This window comes from Condylura cristata, unplaced genomic scaffold, assembly GCF_000260355.1.
Source record: "Condylura cristata isolate star-nosed mole 26May11 unplaced genomic scaffold, ConCri1.0 scaffold00019, whole genome shotgun sequence".
Lineage (NCBI taxonomy): Eukaryota > Metazoa > Chordata > Mammalia > Eulipotyphla > Talpidae > Condylura > Condylura cristata.
The window spans coordinates 33,018,034-33,038,383 of NW_004567120.1; the positions used below are offsets into that span (position 1 = coordinate 33,018,034).

Sequence of the window (20,350 nt, forward strand, 5' to 3'; positions counted from 1 at the left end):
TTTGAATTTGCTGTTACTTGCTCTTCTTATCCCACTCTCTTCTGATTTTTTTACTTTCTGCTTCTTGCTTCTCTGCTGTTTCATTGCCACTTTTGAATGTTCCATGTTTGGTTTTATGTGCAGCACCTTGACTTCTAAGAAATGAATCATGTCCCTTTGCCCCTTATAACTGAACTTTGAGTATTTTAAGATTTATTCTATTCTTACTGTTGTGTATTTTGTTTCCTTATAGCCATTAAAGAAAGCACTAAGGATGATGGGAGCTCCAAATCTGATATCAGATAATTTAGATTGTGGACTTAGTTACAGTGTTATCTCTTACCTTAAAAAACTCAGCCAACAGGTAGTATTGGTAAAAACAAACAAACAAAAATCCTTTGCCCTCAGAAGTGCATTTCCTTATTCTGTATTCAAATTAAATGTGTCTATATTTCTCCACTTTATGGATTAGTAGTAATGTGATTCTCTATGGCTTCTAGCTTCACCATTCAACTGCAGTTAAGGGTCTGTCAGTATCATTGGATGCTGTGCCATTTCTTCTTTTGCTTTCCAGCTTGTTCTGCCCACAAGCTGGTTGATATTTCATGGCCTAAGAGGGGCAGAGGCTTGATAGAATTCTCTCATGGGTCACGTGTCTACCCTCACCCTAGTTTCTCTGCAAAGTACATTGGGCTAGAGCAGCCCCCTTTTTAGTTCAGCACATTGAGGCGTGGTGTGATTAATGAATTGCCTGAAATAGTTTGTGAGCAAAAATATGCATCTGTTTTTTCTTGGAGAGGGGGAGATGGACCAGTGTTCCTCAAACTGGAAGGTAGTAGGCCCCAGGGGACCTGAAGAGCGGAGTCCAACCTCCCCTCTTCTTGTCCACCATCTGTTTCTCCCCTGCCACCTCATTCACCATTATTCACCTTGTCCCTTGCCTGCCCCCTCTATTAGCACCTCATCCTCCACTCACCCCTACTTATCATACTTCTCACCTCTACCTAGCCCATTCTTGCAGGATGGAATTGTTTGAGAACTGCTAAGTTAGACCTTTACTGCTATACAGATGTGCTATGTGATATGACAAATTAATACAACACTTTTACTTTCTTCTAATACACAAGGGCATCCCCCGGCAGGGGACAGTAGTAGCATTTGCAGTGACTGCACTTCAAGTTGCATATGAAGTTGGCCTTTAGAAAACAGAACCCAAATGTCGGTTCTGGAATGCTGACACACCTTGCTAGGAGCTGGCCCAAACTTAAATGTACGCTGGAGTCTACCAACTCCTACAGTCCCGTGTGCTCATAAGTGCAAAAGAAAGTAAAGGCAAATCTCTATTCTGATCTACCAATTGTCCCCTCACCCCTTTGCCTCTTTGCTAATAGATTTTTGTTGTTGTTGTTAATGTTTTGTTTTGGTTATTTATTTATTGGTTGACCTATTGATTTTCTTTTTATTTGATGTTCACCAGAGGCCTTTAAGGCTGTGTCAGCAGGTTATGGCCACAAGGAAGAATAGTGAACAGAATTGAAACACATTCAAGTTCGGCGACCTTCGGGGACACATTGCTTGTATAGTTTTATAAATGAGCATTCAGAACCATTTAAGGAAACATGCTCTTCGTTTGCTTTTATGCCTTATTTCATGCCTTACTTAAAATAATAAACAATTAATTCCAATATTAAGGAAGATTAATGAATGCCTCTGAGCAAACCGTAAGAAATCCAAAATTGCTTTGGGCTTACTGATGGAATTCTATCTTTTAGACAAAAACAAAAGATCATTACTAATTTATAATAGCTCTAATTACTAATTTAATTACTAACTTAATAATTCTATGCCACCAGTGTTCCTTGAACCATCTCAGATGTATATAAATCACAAAATATGCCCAATATATTGCTACAACACTTTCTGAAGCAATATTTATCAATATGATACAATATTGTCTATTAAAAGGGTTTTTAATTGTAAGTTAGTAAGAATTATATGTACTGAGTGAATGTTTTAAGTTATTTACTCAGTAATATTTATTAAATTTAACATTACCTTTAAGACTTTTTTGGGATGATCCAGTATTAGAAACGAGCAGCTTAGTGTTTTCAGATATAATGCCAATCCATGGAATCTGAAGTTTAGCTCTACTTTACATTTATACACACAGTCTGAAAATCACTATGTGTGGCACCAAAATGGAAATGTTGAATTAGACTAAATTTTACAGTAATAAAATATGATTTGAAATGTCTAATAATATAATTATTCACGATTTCCATTCTATATATGATTCAATCATAATTTTGACACTAGACAAGAGAGAAATTATATTGCAATTTATTTTTTCTAGCCCCCCTCTGTCTGTTTGCTGTGGTAGTACAAAGAAACACAGGAAAATATTTAGTTACCGTTTTTCTGTGATTTGAAATTGAAAATTGTTCTGTGGGGTTCTTAAAGTATTATCTTTCTTAAGTAGAAAAACAGCAGTGGTAATTTAGATCTTTCCGTAACATACTATGTACTTTCATTTTAGACCAAACTAGAGTCAGAACGAATACTAGCATCAGTGGGGAAGAAACCTCCCCAGGAAATTGGAATCAAAGTGAAAAATCATTCTGGAGGTGGCATGTCCTTAACTCACAATAAAAATTTTAGAAAATTATTGAAAGAAATCATAGGGGAAACTCCATCGAGACTGACAGAATTGAATACCAAAGAATTTGCTGGCTTCCAAGTAGGGCTCTTAAACAAGGTAACTTGTGCCATTAACAGTTTGTATTTGTTGGATCTTGACTGATACATTTATGTCTTTCCTATTACTTTAGTTTTTAAATAATTACCATCATGATTTGGACTTAGCGTTATTAATGGACCAATTGTTCTGCCAGCAGATAACAATAAAAAAACTAAATGTACAAACTATGTTTGGGAGAATAATGCCCAAGATAAAGGGGAGCAGCGGCCCAGGAGGCAGGGGGAGCCTTGGACCACCCCTCGGGGCCCTGTACCCCAGAGAGGAGGGGAGGGAGGAGGCCTGAGGAGGCACATCTGAGCGGGGAGTGGGTGCAGAGCCTGACTGGGGCAGGAGGGGGAAGGGGCCGCTGGCTCAACGGTGACCTCGGGCAACAGGGTGTCCCCATGGGAGGTCCAGTTGGGCAGAAGGGCACGCCCCAACACCCCAGCCCTGGGCTGTACCGGTCAGGCCCAGGGCGGGCTGGAAGGAGGCCTACTCTGAGGCTGGCTGGAGGCCGCCCGCCCCTCCTCCTCAAGGCCGGTAGAGCCCTCCCTCACCGCCCTTGCAGCCCTCAGCAGGCTGCTCTCCCTTCCTCCCTCCCTCAGTAGCCCGAGTTCCAGGCTGGGAGCAGAGCTGCAGGGGGACTCCTTCCCGACCCCAAGTAGTGGCCCGCTGGGCTGCCTGCCACAGGTGTGAGTCTCCGGCCTTGGTGTTTTCTGTGACACTTGAAAAACGATATTCCCAGTGGCGTTAATGCTCGACCGGTATTAGAATTCAGGACAATGCCAGTGAAGGCAGATTTCCCAGTGGGAAAACCCTACAGGCCTTGGTTATATCGCATGTCACGCTCTTCACTAAGATTTTAAGAGGGCAAACATGGATCCAGAAATGAAAACCTCAGGAGTAACTGAAATTATCTGTTTTATTTAAAGCAGAATTTCAATCCTCAGACATACAGAAATGCTTATGATATTCCACGCCGAGGTCTTTTAGATCAGCTAACAAGAATGAGATCCAATTTGCTGAAAACACACAAATTTATTGTTGGACAAGATGAAGGTAAATGAACAAAAAATTACTTTTTGTTGATTAGGAAAATGTCAACCCTGACTTATATGAAGTGTTTATTGCATTATGAATAGGTTTTCTTTGTAATACTTTAATGTTCAGAATACTGATTATGGGGACTTTCTAGATCTACCCAGGTACAATTTTATTGTTCTTGGGCTTAGAGGGAAGCATGTGTTAATCAGGACTTATTACACTCCCCATGTTTTAGTTCCCATGATCCTCAAAATCACCCCATGAGCTAGACATTATTTTTTTAACATTTATTTATGCATACAGAAATGGGGTACAGGCCAGTAGTGTGGTGGGTGAGAGGATTCACCAGAGATAGAATGGGGAGCAAAACAGGCAGGTCTACTGAAATACACTGCTGAGGGGAGCAGCAGGCGAGTCAGGAGAGGTCTGCTGTACCATGTGGGTCAGTTCCCTGGCAGGGGATCGAACTTGTGCTGTAGTGGCTTCAGAGAGCTTTATAATGTGGTGCTTTAACTCACTGCACCACCAGGGAGGGACCTAGATATGATTTTGATGCCTTTTTATGAATATAGAAACTAAGAGTGAGCATTTTAGTAGTTTGCCCAGTATGGGAAATTGGAAAGTACAAGACACTAGGTCTTTCAGATTTTGGAAATTGATGCACCTAATGCATTCAATCAGTATTTCCTCATTTACACGAAAAGAATGAAGCTGAAAGTATTTAGGATAATTGGTGGTGGTTTACAGTTTCCATTTATTCCATGTTGATAACTTTAAAAAGGATCATTTGTCCATTAACATGAGAAAATGTTAGCCTGACCAATTTCCGAAACGTATAGATTAATTTTTAGAAAGATTTATGTATTTATGTATACAAGAACTGGGGTACAAGCAAGAGGTGCAATGGGTGAAGTGGAGAGCAGAGCAGGCAGACTGAAATATGCTGTTAAGGGGAGCAGCGGGGAGACAGGAGAGGTCTGCTGTGCCATGTGGGTCAGCTCCCTGGCTGGGGATCAAACTTGTGCTACAGTGGCTGCTTCACAGTGCCTCTATTTAATCCCTTGTGCCACCAGGGAGGCCCCGAGAACCTGAAAATTTAATCAAACTCTCAAGAGGGTAAGTAAGGGCCACGAACCAAGGTTCTCTGGATGGTAAGAGAACACCGTGAAACCTAGGCTAGATTTGAAGGATGAGGGTGAAGGAGACGTTCTTGGCCTGGCAATTTGAGTTTGTAGGCAGCAGTGATAGTGGACTGAGTAATAAGTGGGATAAAGAGATCATTTCAAATCTTAGTATGCTAGATTTGAGATATTAGACTTCGTTAGATGCCAAGATACACATCACTAAATCGGTCTGTGATCATGTCCTCTCGAAAGGATCATGCCCTTCAGCCACCATGACATCTGTGTCTTTCTTGGTGATTTTTCAGATTCACTTCATAGTGTGCCAGTAGCACAGATGGGCAACTACCAGGAATATCTAAAGACATTGGCTTCTCCGCTTCGAGAAATTGATCCAGATCAACCGAAAAGGCTGCATACTTTTGGCAACCCATTTAAACAAGATAAGAAGGTATACCTGTTTCTCTGTCTGTCTAAATTGTGATGTTTTGCTATAATTATTTTCTTCTTGAACAGACGACTGTAATTCAAATGTTCTCCTTCTGTTTGTCTAAAAGGTAAACTAAAACTCCAGGGCTGTTTGTGTACAGAAAGTGTTAGCCCCCTGATGCAAGTGTGTGTTGGTTGAACAAAATGATAACTGACACTTATTGAATACCTAGTCATAGTTCATATGTTTAAATGATCACATTTAATGCTTGCAACCATTCTGCAAGATGAATATTGCTTTTTCATTTATAAGAGGAAACTAAAGCCCTCAATAGTCAATTATCTTACCCTGAAAGGCACAGCTAATAAAAAATCCTACATCTTTGCAATTTCAAAGTCTGTATTCACTCTTACTCCCAACATTAATTTCTTTAATATTGATATCACCATTTATTTCCAGTTTCTATTATTCAGATCTCTAGTGCTCTATCTAGATAGTGATGAATGTTCCTCTTGAATGTGATATTGCTTTATAGGGATTATCCTACTAGAGATCTAAATATCGAAATGTGTGTCTGTGTGTGTGTGAGAGAGAGAGAGAGAGAGATACTGACTTGACCATTTCAGCACAGAGATAAGTAAGGAGGAGCTCATTGGTATTAAGGTTCATTGGTATTAAGGTTTAGACCATATATAATCTGCTCTGTATCAAAACTAGATTGAAAGGTATTCTGTCTCAACCCAATCCATTTTTCCTCATCTTTTTGTATTTTAGCGTCATTATGTATAACACTAATTATTTATAATGGTTAAAACTATGTAGAGCCCTGTAGAATATTGGCTTAGTATATGTGTGTTTAGAACATTACCTGATATGTAGTAAAATGCACAGTGGTTAAATTTTCCCCTTTCTGCACTGTTTTCTTTATGAGAAAAACAAATGCTTCGGAAAAGTCATTTATCATGATTTTATTCAGATAATGGACACTCATATTCTTGGGTTATCCTTGAATGAGAACGACTTTATAGTTAATCTATAGCTCTGAGTCTCATCTTTTATCTACCCCAAGAATGAAAAGCCCCCTTATTTCTGTCCACCGAGGTGGACAAGCACCAACATAAGCATATCTGAGTTTCTGTAAGTTTGCCATTGGAGGAATTAAATTTTCCATATACATATAGCATTCTGTACTGTGATAATATTTCATTATGGTGAATTTAAACACAAAAGGACAATGAGTTGATACAAGATGTTTTGTACTTTGAAACGTAACTATGGGTTTACAGGTACCGCTTGATGTTCAAAAGTTTGCGTTAAGACACTTGGCTTTTAAAAACCACTGACATTTCTATAGATTTACTTCCTATTCAAAAGCAGAGCCACCCTATGAAACCTTTTCTGTGCTGAAATGTTCTAAAGCAAAGATGCAATTACCATTAATTTATAAGGGAAAACATTCTCAGACCCCAAAATAATACACCAAATCATACCAAATAACACATAACGCCTGAAATCACACTAACATATAGAAAAGTTGGAAGGTATGTATTTATCATACACAGCTGGTACAAAGTAGTTCTCAGGGTTGCATTTTGACCTTACCACTCACTGTAGAGGTGCATGCTTTCTCTAGATAAGCTGCTGCAAAACCAACACTGAGTGCTAGTTTTTACTTTTCACCCTTTGTTATAAAAGCAGAAATCCATTGTGGATTTATTGGCATTAGAAAAAACAGGTACATGTATCCTGTTTTTCAAAAGTTCATGTTATATGCCACTTTCCTTTCACAAAAGACCTACATTAGTACCTTTCTTCAGTAACAAACACAAAGATTTCTGATTTTGTGACAGAAGTAAAACCAGTCTTCAGCATGTTTTTTTGCGACAGCCAGTGCAGCGGCAGCAGGTGTCCTGAGCAGCGCATAGTGACCCGAGCTTCAAGGTCCTTCCGGGGGAACTAGTTTTCACAGGCTCGTATTTATCATAGCATTCTCGCTTTTACTCGATGTTAGTGTTATTTTAGGTTGTATGCATTATTTGGTAGGTTATTTTTTGAGGCTAGAATGCTCACAATTTTCTCCCATATAGATGAATGATAATTGCTTCACTTTATGCCACTTCACTTCACCAAAGTTTCAGAGAAATGCTTTCTTTTCAGATTGCAGGTGAAAACTATTCCCATTTTGGTTGATGAAAGTTGCTCATTCCTGAAGCATAATTATACTATGTTTGACCTTGAACAACATCTTATGTTTTAGTTTCCTCCTTGTTCCACTTAGGCTGGATTAAAATTGAGTGGCATTCTCCAAGAACAGAGACTGTGTGAAAATTTGGTCCATGATGAAGACCTATATTGGTGATGCCATATTACTGCATGATCGTATAGGCATATGAGACGAGCTTACAAATTTGCCATAGTTAGACTTCTGTCTTTAATGAATTATGTTCATTGATGTTTTCTAGGGAATGATGATTGATGAAGCGGATGAGTTTGTAGCAGGGCCACAAAATAAAATCAAACGTCCTGGAGAATCCAGCAGTCCTGTGTCACCTAAGAGAAGGCGGAGTATGTCCCTGCTGTTGAGGAAAGCACAAACACCACCTACTGTAACTAACCATGTGGGCAGACAGGGACCACCCTCAGCCTTGTGGTTCCCAGCTTATCCAACACTCATAAAACCCACCCTTGTACATACAGGTATAGAGTAGTAGTTACGGTTGCCTTATGGCTCCTAGAAGACTAAGACACTGAACAGTTTTGTTTTCCTTTGGTTTATTTCTCTTCTGTTTAATTTCTCTCAATAAGTACACTAGTATTAAATCATCAGTGTGGTAGGAACAATAACGCTTTTTTCAAGGATCTCAATCTGTAAAGAGCCATGTCGAGATCAATCCGGGCATAGTAATTCATACAAGATGAAGAAAGGCAGCAATATGGGCATGTTGCTTTGCCAGTCAGGCCAAGGCATAATGAGGTGCAACCACTGAGGGTGGCGGTGAGAATCAGAGGGATAAAGCAGCAGGGGATGGCTCGGGCCAAGGGCGAGTGTGTGTTTGCTGCCTGTGTCCTACCTCCCGTTCATGCGTGGCCCAGTGTAGCCCACCTCTGCCTCCTCCACCCACGAAACAAACAGGTCTCCTCAAGGCCCCAGTGTGCAGCAAGCTGCCTTGCCTCATTGCATCATTCAACACAGTGGTCTCCTCCCTCTCCCATGGGAACTTTCTTGGGTTTCCTGACACCTCAAACTCATGTGTTTCCCTTTAAAAAGGATTCCTTTTCATGCTTGTTTCCTGACTGCTCCCCTCCTTTCCATTCTAAAGAGTAGGACCCCAAAGTTCAATCCTGGACCCTCTCTATTCACTGCACACTTTAGTAATCCCAGGTGCTCTTGGGACTTTAAATAGGTTTCCATTTCAACAATTTGGATGTTTACCTGTAGACTACAGTTTGCTCCAAATGTGAGACTCCCATTTAGCTGACTTAGGCGTCTGTAGACACAGAAAACTCAGTAGATTTCATATGTTGCATCTGACCCTCTGACCTCTGCCTGCCCAGAGAGCTCTCCTTGCCCTGTGCCACTCACACCAGTGAGTGGTGTGCTGGTAAAGCTGGAAACAGCCTGCTGTTCGTGAGTGTGGGGGTGGGAAGGCGGGTCGTAGTATAGTGTTTTCCGATACCCACAGCGGAAATAATGTCAACATTGTCAGTGCCAGGCTATCAGCATGAGGCTGTTGAGCTAGAGACAGGAAACATTGACACAATCCACTCCAGCAAGCAGTTGGGCCTGCACACCCCTGGCACTGTTAGTTACCCAGTGGTTCAGCTGAAAAAACTTGAGTCAACTTGATGTATCTGTTATTCTTCTCACACTTCCATCTCTTAGCAGCAAATCCAGGCAGTTTGACAACCGCTATACTTTCTGTATCCCACCATGGTGCCATCATTTCTTTTCTTTTTTATTTATTTATTTTATGTCACTCTTCATTTTGTACATTTTTCCATCTCAGTTGGAATCCCCGTGACTTCCCACCACCAGCTCATCCATGTGCCATCGCCATAGTCCCGTGCTCTCTTCCCACCCCAGTTTGGGTCCTATTCCCCTCTCCACCCCATAGAAGGTCTCTGGTTTAGAATTGTTGATTTTCATTTTTACTTTATCACCAAACTACTGGAAGAGCTTCTTACCTTACCACCCTGCTTCCTACTCCTGTTCCTGCCTAACCGTTTTCTGCCTGCAGCCAGAGTGATCACGTGGACATGGAGTTCTGATCCTCCCATGTCCGCCCTCACAGCCCCTCAAGCTCTCCCGTGCATTTACCACAGAGTCCGAACTCCCGGCCACGCTCTGCGAGCGCTGTGCGACGTGGGCCTGCCACCCTGGGTCTCCTGGCTGCTCTCTCTGCCCCTGTCCCTTCTGGTCCCTGCTCAGCCCTTCCTATGGGCCTGCCCTAGCCCTGCCCACAGCCTGGGTTTCTTCCTCACCGTGTACACAGGGCCAGCTCTTTCTCCTCTAGATTCTGCCCTCAGGACACCCCCTTCGGGGGCCCTGCCTGGCCGCACAGTTCATGGAGCCCCCGCCCCACTGTCTGCCACCTCACTGCTCACTGCTTTCCTAACACGAATTCAACTACTTGCTCAGTGGGTATTGCCCTTGCTGCCTGACGTCCCCACAAGAGTGGAAGTGCCGTAAGGGTAGGGCTGGCTCCTGTTTGTCTTGTTCACTGCCGACCCCCAGTTCCTGGCTCAGTGCTGGCACAGAGGAGGATGAGTTAGCCCAGTAGAGGTATAAGACTGGCAGTGAAAAGAGATCCATTTTTTGGGGACAGAAGAGGGGTGAGGATAATCGCATGCTGGCAGGGATTTTTGGTGATGGAATGCTTGTAGAACCTTCCAACCTGATGGCCAGCTGTTGAGGTAGAGAAGAATGAGGTTGAGGGGGGCCATCTACTCTGGCATCAAGTTCAGTGAGGCATGATATTTTATTTTACAAAAGTTTACTTTTACATCATTTTGTACATTTTTTCCCCCCATCTCAACTGTAATCCCCACGGGTTTCCCATCACCAAGTCACCCGTGTGCCATCACCAAGGCATGATATTTTATAAGCAAATTACGGAAATCATGATACCAAGTGGGACTTGCTGTTTTCCAGCTTATAAGGCACAACCAGTGGGTACGAAACCGAGTCAGAGATCCGAGACTCTTTGTGAGCTGTTTGTCTTCCTTGGCTTCCATGTGTATTCATAGTGCCGTGGAGCAGAAAGGGTTGTAGTGTCTTTCCTGGGCTCAATTTGACGGTCTCAGACTTTATCTGCCACATCCTTTTTGCTTTCTGAAGTGATTACTTAAAAGCTGATGTGCACCAGAATCTACCTGTGGGGTTGCTGTCATGCACCTACCTGGCAGCTCAACTTCTCAATTTGATTTCCAGATGTTACTGTCACTCATGAAGTCCATGAAGAGAAGATGGAAAATGGTCAAATCCCACCTGATGGCTTCTTGTCAAAACCTGCTGCTGCACCAGAGCCCGTGACTATGGCAGGAGATGGTATTCCACCCAATCAACTGGATTTCCTGCCTGACGACTTCGCTAACCTCAGGAAAGATGGCCTGATTCACAGACCTGGTAGTAATGCACTTGGAGGAGGAACCAAAAACTGCAGTGTCTCTGCAGATGAACGAAAAGTCTCCACAACATCTGCTTTGAGAACTGTGCCAAATACATTGCAAATAACTCCTGCTATGGCGCAAGGAATCAATGCTGATATAAAACATCAGTTAATGAAGGAAGTTCGAAAATTTGGACGAAGTAAGTAGTGAAAGAACACCTGTCCTCTCCTTCTGCAATTGAGAATAGATTCAAGCTGTCTACTGCGGCATATTTTGGGAACTAGTTAGTGGGTTTTCAAATAACTTAAAGTAATTCCTCTTGCATTAACTAAAAAGACTACTACAGGTTTCTCTCCTTTCTCCTACTTGTTATAAATTGCCTTTTGCTGTAACAAGTTACCACAGATTTCATGACTTAAAACAACACAAATTTTTAGCTTACATTGGTGGAAGTCAGAATTCTGAAATACTTTCCAGTCAGCTAAAATGAAAGTGTTAGCAGGGCAGTGTTGCTTTTTAGATGTTCTAGGGAGAATCTGTTTTCCGGGCTTTTCCAGCACCTAGAGGCGACCTGTATTCTTTAACTCATGGCCTGTTGCTCAACTGTCAAGCCCCTTAGCAACTGCTCTCTAACCTCTGCTCCCATCCTTACCATTCTTTGTCTCTGACCCTAACTTTGCTGTCTCCCTCTGATAAGGAGGGATGTTTGTGATTACATTGGACCTACAAGCATAGACCTGGATAACGTCCCATCTGAAGAGCTGTGACTGAATATGACTTCATTACAACTGCAAAATAAAGTTCCATTTACCATAGAAGATAACTCATTCATGGGTTTCAGAGATTGGGATGAGGTCATTAGTATTTAAAACATTTCCTTAGTATGTATGTGTAGATGTCTTGATTTGAATATTTAAAATACAAGCTATATCTAACTTTCTACCTACTAAGAATGATTCTCAAGGATGTATGAAGATTGAATTTTATTTCCCAGTCATTATTTTTTTTAAAGATTTATTTATTTATTCATACAGAACTGGGGTACAGGCCAGAGATGCTGGAGGGTGAGAGGGTTCACCAGGGACAGAGTGGGGAGCAGAACAGGCAGATCGACAAAGTACACTGCTGAGGGGAGCAGCGGGCGGGTCAGGAGAGGTCTGCCACGCCATGTGGTCACCTCTGGGGCAGGCGGGAATCGAACTCATGTGGAAGTGGTTTCAGCTTCTTAGTGCAGTGCTTTAACCCGCTGCGCCACCAGGGAGGGCCTCCCAGTCATTATTTTTGAAAATTATTAAGTTGTTTTTTTTTCATATCTCCAGAGTATGAAAGAATTTTCATTTTGCTTGAAGGAGTACAAGGATCTCTTGCAGTCAAGAAACAATTTGTTGAATTTACCATCAAGGAAGCTGCAAGGTCGGTGTAAAGAGAAGCTTACAGCGGTAGGCCCAATGCAAGACATGGGGAGGAATAGACTTGGCCTTGATTTTCTCACACCCACACCTTCCCTCCCAGTTACAGCTGTCTCCAGAGGCATTTTGGCTGATATGATCTGAATTAGACCAAATCCAGGGTGCCTTCTAGCCTCATCAGTCTGAGGTGGGCTCGGCTCCTTGGCTAGCATTGTATTTGCCAAGCCCTGTCTTTGCGGAGGACACATTTTTATTCCCATGTAGATTGTCAGTTCTCCTTCATACCCCTCCCCCTCACACACACACTCACACACACACAGTGCTTTGCACAGCCTAAGTGCTTTAAATGTCTTTTAGTTAATAAAATCTCTCTTTACTTTTAGGTTTAAAAGACGAGTCTTAATTCAGTACCTTGAGAAGCTACTAGAAAAAATAGATTCCCACTATCTTCCCAACAATGTAAATCACATCAACAGCAGATCATCATGTTAACATACTGACCAAGGAGAAAAAAAGACAAGTTGTCTGTGCTATAGCATGGAGTGGAATGTTGTTGAAGCTTCCTGGAATGCTTCAGTCAAGGGACTTGCCTTCCAGCGACCACAGGAAAGCTGTGGAGTTTTTGATTTTATGATTCTCTGGCAGTAAAATCGGGGCTTTTGTCCTAGAAGTTTTTTTTGAAGGTATCAATTTTTGTTTTGTTGTTTCTCTTCCCAGTAGAGGAAGGTGATGGTGATGTTACTAATTCAGCAGGTTGAATTCAGTGAACACTGCTGCCCCCACCACAGGCGATAAGAGTGCACTCTGAACTTTGCTGTTCTGGGCATTTCCAGGGCACAGGTAGTGCTGACTATGTCCTGCAGAAAAAATAGAATTCAGTCGGTCATTTGCATGTGCTGAACAAAGTTTCAACAGTTCCTAGTTGTGCCTTCTAAACCATGCAATATTCAGGATAGTCTGAATCAAAGAGTAAGAAAGCTGCTATTGGGGTAACTTATTTCTCTGTGGGAGGGGACCAAACGATCTACCTCCAACTCTTCTATTTTGTCTAGAGACATTACAAGTGGAACCTGAGGTCGCCCCCACCCCTGACATTTATTCTTGTTTGTGATGACAGAAAGTCTTCCGCTGGACTTGTACCTTCTGTGCTTTGGAAGCACCAAAAGAAAAAAAAAATCATGTATATATTTCCTTTAATGTTTATACAAAGGTTTATATGGATCAGTATTGTTATGTTTGTATTAATTTGCAAAAAAAATTACATGTACAAAGATTGGGACTTTGCATATATAAAATAAATCATTTTATTGATTTTCACAAGTTCCTTAATGCTAGAGAAGTTTCTCGTTTTGTGTTTCTTGTGATAAGTTCTTCCTTTCCAGAAAAAAAGTGTTGAACATATTAAAATGTTAACCTAAGGATTGAAACTTCCAAAATACCACTCACAGAATTGAGTAATATTGCTAGAAATGGCAGAGTAGGGTACTCTAAAGAGGTAGGGATCCATCCCTCCCCAGAAACACTGAAAACACCGGTCCACTGAGAAGCACTTGGCTTAGCAAGTGCCTTGGTTGAGCCAGAACATGTGGCCATGGGGCACCAAGTCCCCACGCCACTTGAGCTGCACATCCCACCCTGCGTGTTTTCTGGCCCTTCAAATAACGGCAGTGGGAATGCACAGAGGTGCCCCATTATCAAATGCAATATTCTATTCAAGGTGAGACTCAAGCAGGTGCTGAGGTCCCAGTACTTTTTGTGAGGAAGTGGCCCCAAACTCTTCCTGCTCCATGATCATCTCTGCTTCTTGGAAGAATTCTAAGATGGTCCCAAGACCATTGTAGTGTGATGTCACTTTTATCATTAAGTTACAGGACAAAGGTGACGTTGCAGATATCTTTGGAAGCCAGGAAGGGAGTCTTCCCATTCTTTCTTCTTCCTTTGGAGGCTGGAACTGTCTCCTCTGGTCAGGGGCTGGAGCCATCTTTGAGTCTCAGCTCCTGCCAACCCTGGCTTATATCCTCTTTCAGGGTGCCCCACCCACAAGTCTGATTGGATCATTTTTCAATCCTGTGACTGATTGAACCACTTAGAACCAATCAGCTCACAGCTCACACCTGATTGGTCAATTCCAGGAAGTACACTGTGGGAAGGCTCTCAGGACCAAATGCCACAACAGACTTGTGGAGGAGCAACAGGGTGAAAAGACACTGTTGCTGCCCAGTGGAGGCTCCCAGTGCTAAGATGGCTGGGTTCCTCTCATATAGTGCATTATTGGAAGCACCTGGTGCTGTGTGGTTGCTGGCTAGAAAATGGAGAGGTCCTCATGAAAAGGCCTGACAGTGGCCTGGAAGGGGTGAGGAGCCCTAGCTAACAGCCAGCAGAAAATCAAGGACTTCAGTGTCACTGCTCACCCCCACCCCACAGTGAAGTAGAAGCACATTCCATACTCCATCTTACAGAGGAGAACACAGGGTGGCTAAAATCCTAATTTCAGCCTGTGAAGACCCAAAGCAAAGAATCACATCAAAACCACCCAGACTTGGGCCTCCCTAATGGCCTAGGGTTTAAGTCTCAGTGTTATCACCACCACAGCCTGAGTTCAATCCCCAGCCAGGAAGCATGCAGACCTCTCCTGTCTTGCCTGCTGTTCCCCTAAGCAGTGTATTTCAGCAGACCTGCCTGTTCTGCACCCCACTCTATCTCTGGCAAATCCTCTCCCCCACCCATCTCTGGTTTACACCCCAGTTCTACATACACCCACACACACCTGCACCCACACACATATAAACCATCCAGACTGATGAGCTACAGAACTTCCAATAACAAATACCAAATGGAGCCACTTGGGGTAACTGGTTTTAAGCCTTTGAATTTCAGCAAATTGTTACACAAAATAAAAAATGAATAAGCTCTCTGAATCTTCCAGGTCCTCAGGTGGATTGCACTGAGACCAGTTGGCTTGAGAAGTAGCAGGTGAGGTCTAGGTTAGAGGTAACAATTCACAACATACAGACCCCACCTATTCTCTTCTTCCAGAAGAAAACCAGGAACAGGTTAATTTCCAGTCTGGTTCACTGGACTAATCCTCAGTGGAAATAGTGGCATGTGTGAAGAGACACTTGAGGGTGGGTGCAGGAAGTTCCAGGGAAACCCACTCTTGAGAAAACAAGTGAGGACACTGGGAAGGCATGTCCAAGGTTTTCAGCAGCCTGGGGTTTCCCCAAATGCTTGCCACGAGCTGAAGAGTGTTGATTCAAGAAAGAATGGCTGGATCATGGTAGCAACAATGAGCTTTGGGACGTTTTCACTGGAACTAACTGACCCGGATCTTCAGCTCCTGGGAAGCCTTAAAGCCAATGTGTGACCTCATACAGACAGTTGCTCTGAACAGCAGGAGGTCATCAGCCAAGAAGGGGGAGACACTGGCTGGAGCTCCCAGCCATCCGCAGTCCCGAACAATTGTCGTTAGTTGACTTGCCTGGTGACTCCTGTGAAACACGGTTCTCAGGACTTGTCCATAATGAGACCTCTGAGAGCTGGCTCTGTGGGAACAGCCTTTTAGCTCTCTGAAGGTGCAAGGTAGGAATTCGTGTAGTGTGGGAGAACTGTGGGCAGCCTGTTGTGGCTCTGAGTTTCTGGGACTACTTCTCAGGTGTACCCTACTGAGAATGTGCCCCATGACTTTCTGGAGAGCCCTCCTCTTAACAAATGGCTTCTAAATGTTTCATCAGAGTAGTTGTTATTTTGGTCCCATGCGTCCTCTTTATTCATTGGGATGGTTTTATTACTCTCTTTTAATCTGTAAGTAAAGTATACTGGCTACACTTTATAAAAGAGACCATATAAAATATACAGTTATATTGCTTGTCCGCTCCAAATTCACCCTTTTGTCCTCTGTGAAAATGCTCAGTCCTTTATTTTTTTCTTGTGGTGGTTGAGACTGAAGTTTGTCTATGGAGGGCGCCAGAGAGCGCGAAGGGGACAAGTGTGGCCTCCTGTTGCAGGCACCTAGGGCTCGGGCGACGGGGTGCCAGACTGCCAAGCATGGGTTCCACACCCAGCCAGCTTCTCCATGGTCCTCACGCTGCTGCAGGGCAGTGTGGCTGCAGCTTCCCCGACCCCCTCTCAGGCAGCAGCACATCCAAGCTCGAGGGGAAGACACCTCCCCACGTGCACAGGCCCAGCCCCCCCCCCCCACCCTAGAAAGCACGTTCCCAGTGCGGCCCAGAGCGTGCTCTTCTAGTTCATTCCACGGATGAGGCACAACTCCACCACCATTTTGTGAGCTGCGCTCAGGCTGTCTCAAGCAGGTGAGGAGTTCAACACCTGGGGGAGGAGTTCTCTTCCCTGGTGACCTGTGGCCCAGAGGGGTCTCTCCCTGGGGTGCATCCGTCCGGGGTGCAGTACATGACCTGAGCTCGGTGGGCCCGCTGGCTCGGGGCTGATCTCAGCAGAGGAGGCATTTTCCTTGGGCCGCTCACCCCTGCCAGGTCGGGGAGAGCTGTTCTGCCACGTGGCCTCAGCTCAGTTCTGCTGGCGACTTTCGGGGTACAGTTGTCAGCACGGCTGAGGGAGCTTTTCCTTGAGGGCTGTTTCTCTGTCCTGGGATGCTTATCACGGGGTGTTTTCTCCCCGTCCTCAGGGTGCTCTTCCTCAGCTGCCCTAAGCCTCAGGGCCAACTCTTTCTTGGGTGCTGTGGGGCTGTGGGTGAGGGGGAGCTGTGTGCTTTCTGGGGAATGTGGCCCTATGCGTTGGGCTCATTCTTAGTGCCGCCTCTGACTCGTGGGGTGGCATCAACAACTGTTTCCAAGGCCCCCAGGGAGTCTCTGGACCAAACTTTGAGAAATGAAATTCAGGAATGGGCTTTTGCTAATGGATTTCACTGGTCTTACTAGGTTCCCCACTACCCTGAGCTGGTTGGTTCAATACAATAGTTGAGTGACTCGTTGAAACCACAGTCATAGTTCTAGTTTGGTGTCTGTGCCTTTTGAGACTGAGGCAATATTATCTAGAGGGTGGCGATGCTCTATCTCAGTGTCCAGTATGTCAGTTTTTCTTCCATAGCCATGTACATGTCTTCAGCAATGAAGATAATGGCAATGAGAGGAATTCTCACTTTTATTCCTGCCTACCCAGTAGCAAAATTTTGTTTTCTGTCCCAATTTCTGCTTTGCTAGACCACGGGTCTTTGTTCCAAATGGAGAAATATTTTCAACAGGGGACCCAAAAATGACTCGTTGAAATGGAAATTGGGACTGCCAGCCAGCCACATGGGATTGCTCATCATGTCTGTCAATGAGCAAAATTGGGTCTCCTCAATGGTCTGGAATGATGTAACCTGACTATCAAAGAAAATTGGTTGCTACTACACAATGGCTAAGGAAAAGTATGTGCTGAGTGTTGAAAGCCTTTCCTAATATGCTCACATTTTGTAACTAAATGTCATGGAAAATTACAACAGTCCCATCAGGCAGGACATCTAATGGTTCAGATATGTCAGCAATGGAGTAGTCACTCCAACCCCAGGACAAGCACCATGACCAGCTGAGATGCAGTCTTGGAGCAAAGGGAATCAAGGAGAAAATAATAAGTCAGCAATGACATATGCAGAAACAAGGATTATAACATAACATGCTAATTTAATCTCTCACCTATGGTAGGAAAAGAAGCAAACAGAACTTAACCTTTCAAAGAACTATTAGGGCAAAACACCACCTTTTACTAGCAGCAATTATAACATGAAGCAGCTCCACTATCTTCTCAAAGTCTCTGGAAGGCAATTCTAGTAACACACACATGAAGGGGGCATAAGCAGGATCCTCTTCCATTCTAGAAAAGACCAACCTGGTCTTGTTCTTCATCTACCATTGAAAGAACAGGAGTAGGCATTTGGGGTGGAATGATCTTTCTTGAGAAAATGACCAGAATCTATTTTATCTAATTCCCTCTCAAGGTGCTGAATTAAATCTCTTCTTTTAAATCTGAAAATAAAGAAGACAAGTCATGAATGAAAAGATACCCAAATAAAGCATGATGTTGCAGGCACAGGATGGAGAAGTTTACAATCCATTGGGCAATGAAAAATGCATCTGTGGGTTAGCAAATAGACATCAAGTAAAGGTCAATGCCCTGGCCAAACGCTGATGAAAATGGAAGTCACCTTGAGCATAGAACAACAAAGGGGGCTTCGAATAGACCAAGCGAATAAACATGGGGTCATTCACTCTGAGGATCAGGCCTTGAGCAACAGAAAGCGCAGCTCTGCTTCAGGTCCAACCACTGTAAGTAATCGGAGCGCTCCTCTTTACACCCACCTTGCGGCTTCCTTGATGGTAAATTGAACAAATTGTCTTCTCATTCCGGGAGGTCCTTGAACGCCTTCAAGCAATTTGAAGATTTTTTTCATATTCTGAAGATGTTTTAAAAAGAAGTCTTCAGTATTTCTCAACTATTTAAAGGAGACAGAATTCAACCTTGGTGTATGTACTGCCTTGGTAATCATTCTTCAAAGGCTGGAATGTTACATAGTCTATGTGTTTTCAAGGCTTAAGTATTCATGCAATTCCTGTACACATTAACTAAGGGAAAAAGGAAAAACATGGAGGGGGGAAGGTGTACTGGGACGTTTGAGTCAAAATAAAAAGCAGCTATCTTAAATTACGTGAAAACCCAATTCTAGCAAGGAATAAGTCGAGATACCATGACTCTATTCTAAATCACAGAATGGGAAAATTTCTCTGGACATTTTTCACTGATAGAAATTCTTATACACTCACTTCATCCAAGCTGTCGAATTTCCTTCCTTAATTGGTATCTTATATCAGCACTGACTGCCTCTGGCTTTAGTGGTACTTTGTTCACCATCAGTCCTAACAAGGATGGGACTGCCAAGGCCTTTGAGTCATCTGCAGAAAGGTAGCTGGTAACTGTTCCTCCTACAAGTGTATCTGTACCAGCCTTGAGATCAGCCCACCATTGTCAAGGCTGGCTACAGCATCAGAAAAATAATCCAAGGGGTTGATTGGTGCCATCTCCTGCCATAATCATCAGCTCTGATGAGCAGATTTTGATGAGAATTTGTCAGGTGGCTTTCCCTCACCTCCCCACAGATACCGTGAATGACAGGAGTATTTGGAAATCGAGTATTTGGAAACTGAAGGTAGAGTTTGACTGCTAGGATTCTGTGGACTATCCACCCTCCCCGCCCCCCCCCCACACAGGGAGAGCTAAGTGCTCCTCAGTTTCCAGGGAATAATCAATTTCATAAGGCAAAAGGATGTATCAGGATGGTGACAAATTGAGTTCAGGGAAGAAAGATAACTGAACCAAACCTCCCTTTTCTCTCCCAGCACTCTGAACACACCAGAATGTAGTTGAACTGTCCAACTCAAAGTCACACATTCTGGAAGCACTGACACTTGTGATTTAATGTCTTGAAATGTTGATGGCTTCTGGGTCTTCTGGCTAAGATAAAGTGTAGTATCTGTTCTTATCAGTTTAACATCTAATCCATCCTCTATCCAAGGACAATATAGTAAATGGATTTTTGGAACAGGGAGATGAAGTAAGTGCTTGCTCTGCCCACTCCATGCACCGACCTGGCATTGCAGTATCTCTAGGAACTGTGCACCCCTCCCCCTCTCAGGGAAATAACTTGGTGTTAGCAGGGGGGGAAATAAAAGACAAGTTGAAATGCTGAAAATCTCTCTTAATGTGAAGATAGCTGATATTTATATCTCATCACCAAAAAGTCCTAGTTCTCTGGAAACAGAGCAGACCAGAAGCTATTGTGACTGGGCAATGTGGACTAGAGAGGGCAGGACTGGTGCGATTCAGGAATGATCGCCCTAAAGAAAAAGAGCAGGAAGAAAGAACGAAAATGCCGCCAACAAGGAGAAGAAAAGCAGCACGTATGGAATATGGCAATCCTAGGAGTTTCCATGCAGGTGGGAATGAGCAACTGTGGCCAAAAAAGTGAGACCTTGCTGAGGACAGCTCCAGGGGAGCAAAGGAGGCCAAA

General features: G+C 43.4%; 1 protein-coding gene across 1 annotated transcript in view; it reads left to right on the top strand.

The window, feature by feature from the left end:
- Positions 1-13,563, top strand: part of LOC101620555 (protein DDX26B) — a 54,082-nt gene extending 40,519 nt beyond the window's left edge. The window contains exons 11-18 of the mRNA XM_012727026.1: positions 233-343; positions 2,516-2,734; positions 3,652-3,775; positions 5,190-5,332; positions 7,774-7,876; positions 10,743-11,120; positions 12,241-12,334; positions 12,714-13,563. Coding sequence (XP_012582480.1) covers positions 233-343; positions 2,516-2,734; positions 3,652-3,775; positions 5,190-5,332; positions 7,774-7,876; positions 10,743-11,120; positions 12,241-12,334; positions 12,714-12,822 — 1,281 coding nt within the window. The 3' untranslated portion in view covers positions 12,823-13,563. The remainder of the gene's footprint in view (positions 1-232; positions 344-2,515; positions 2,735-3,651; positions 3,776-5,189; positions 5,333-7,773; positions 7,877-10,742; positions 11,121-12,240; positions 12,335-12,713) is intronic.
- The last annotated feature ends 6,787 nt before the right edge of the window (positions 13,564-20,350 follow it).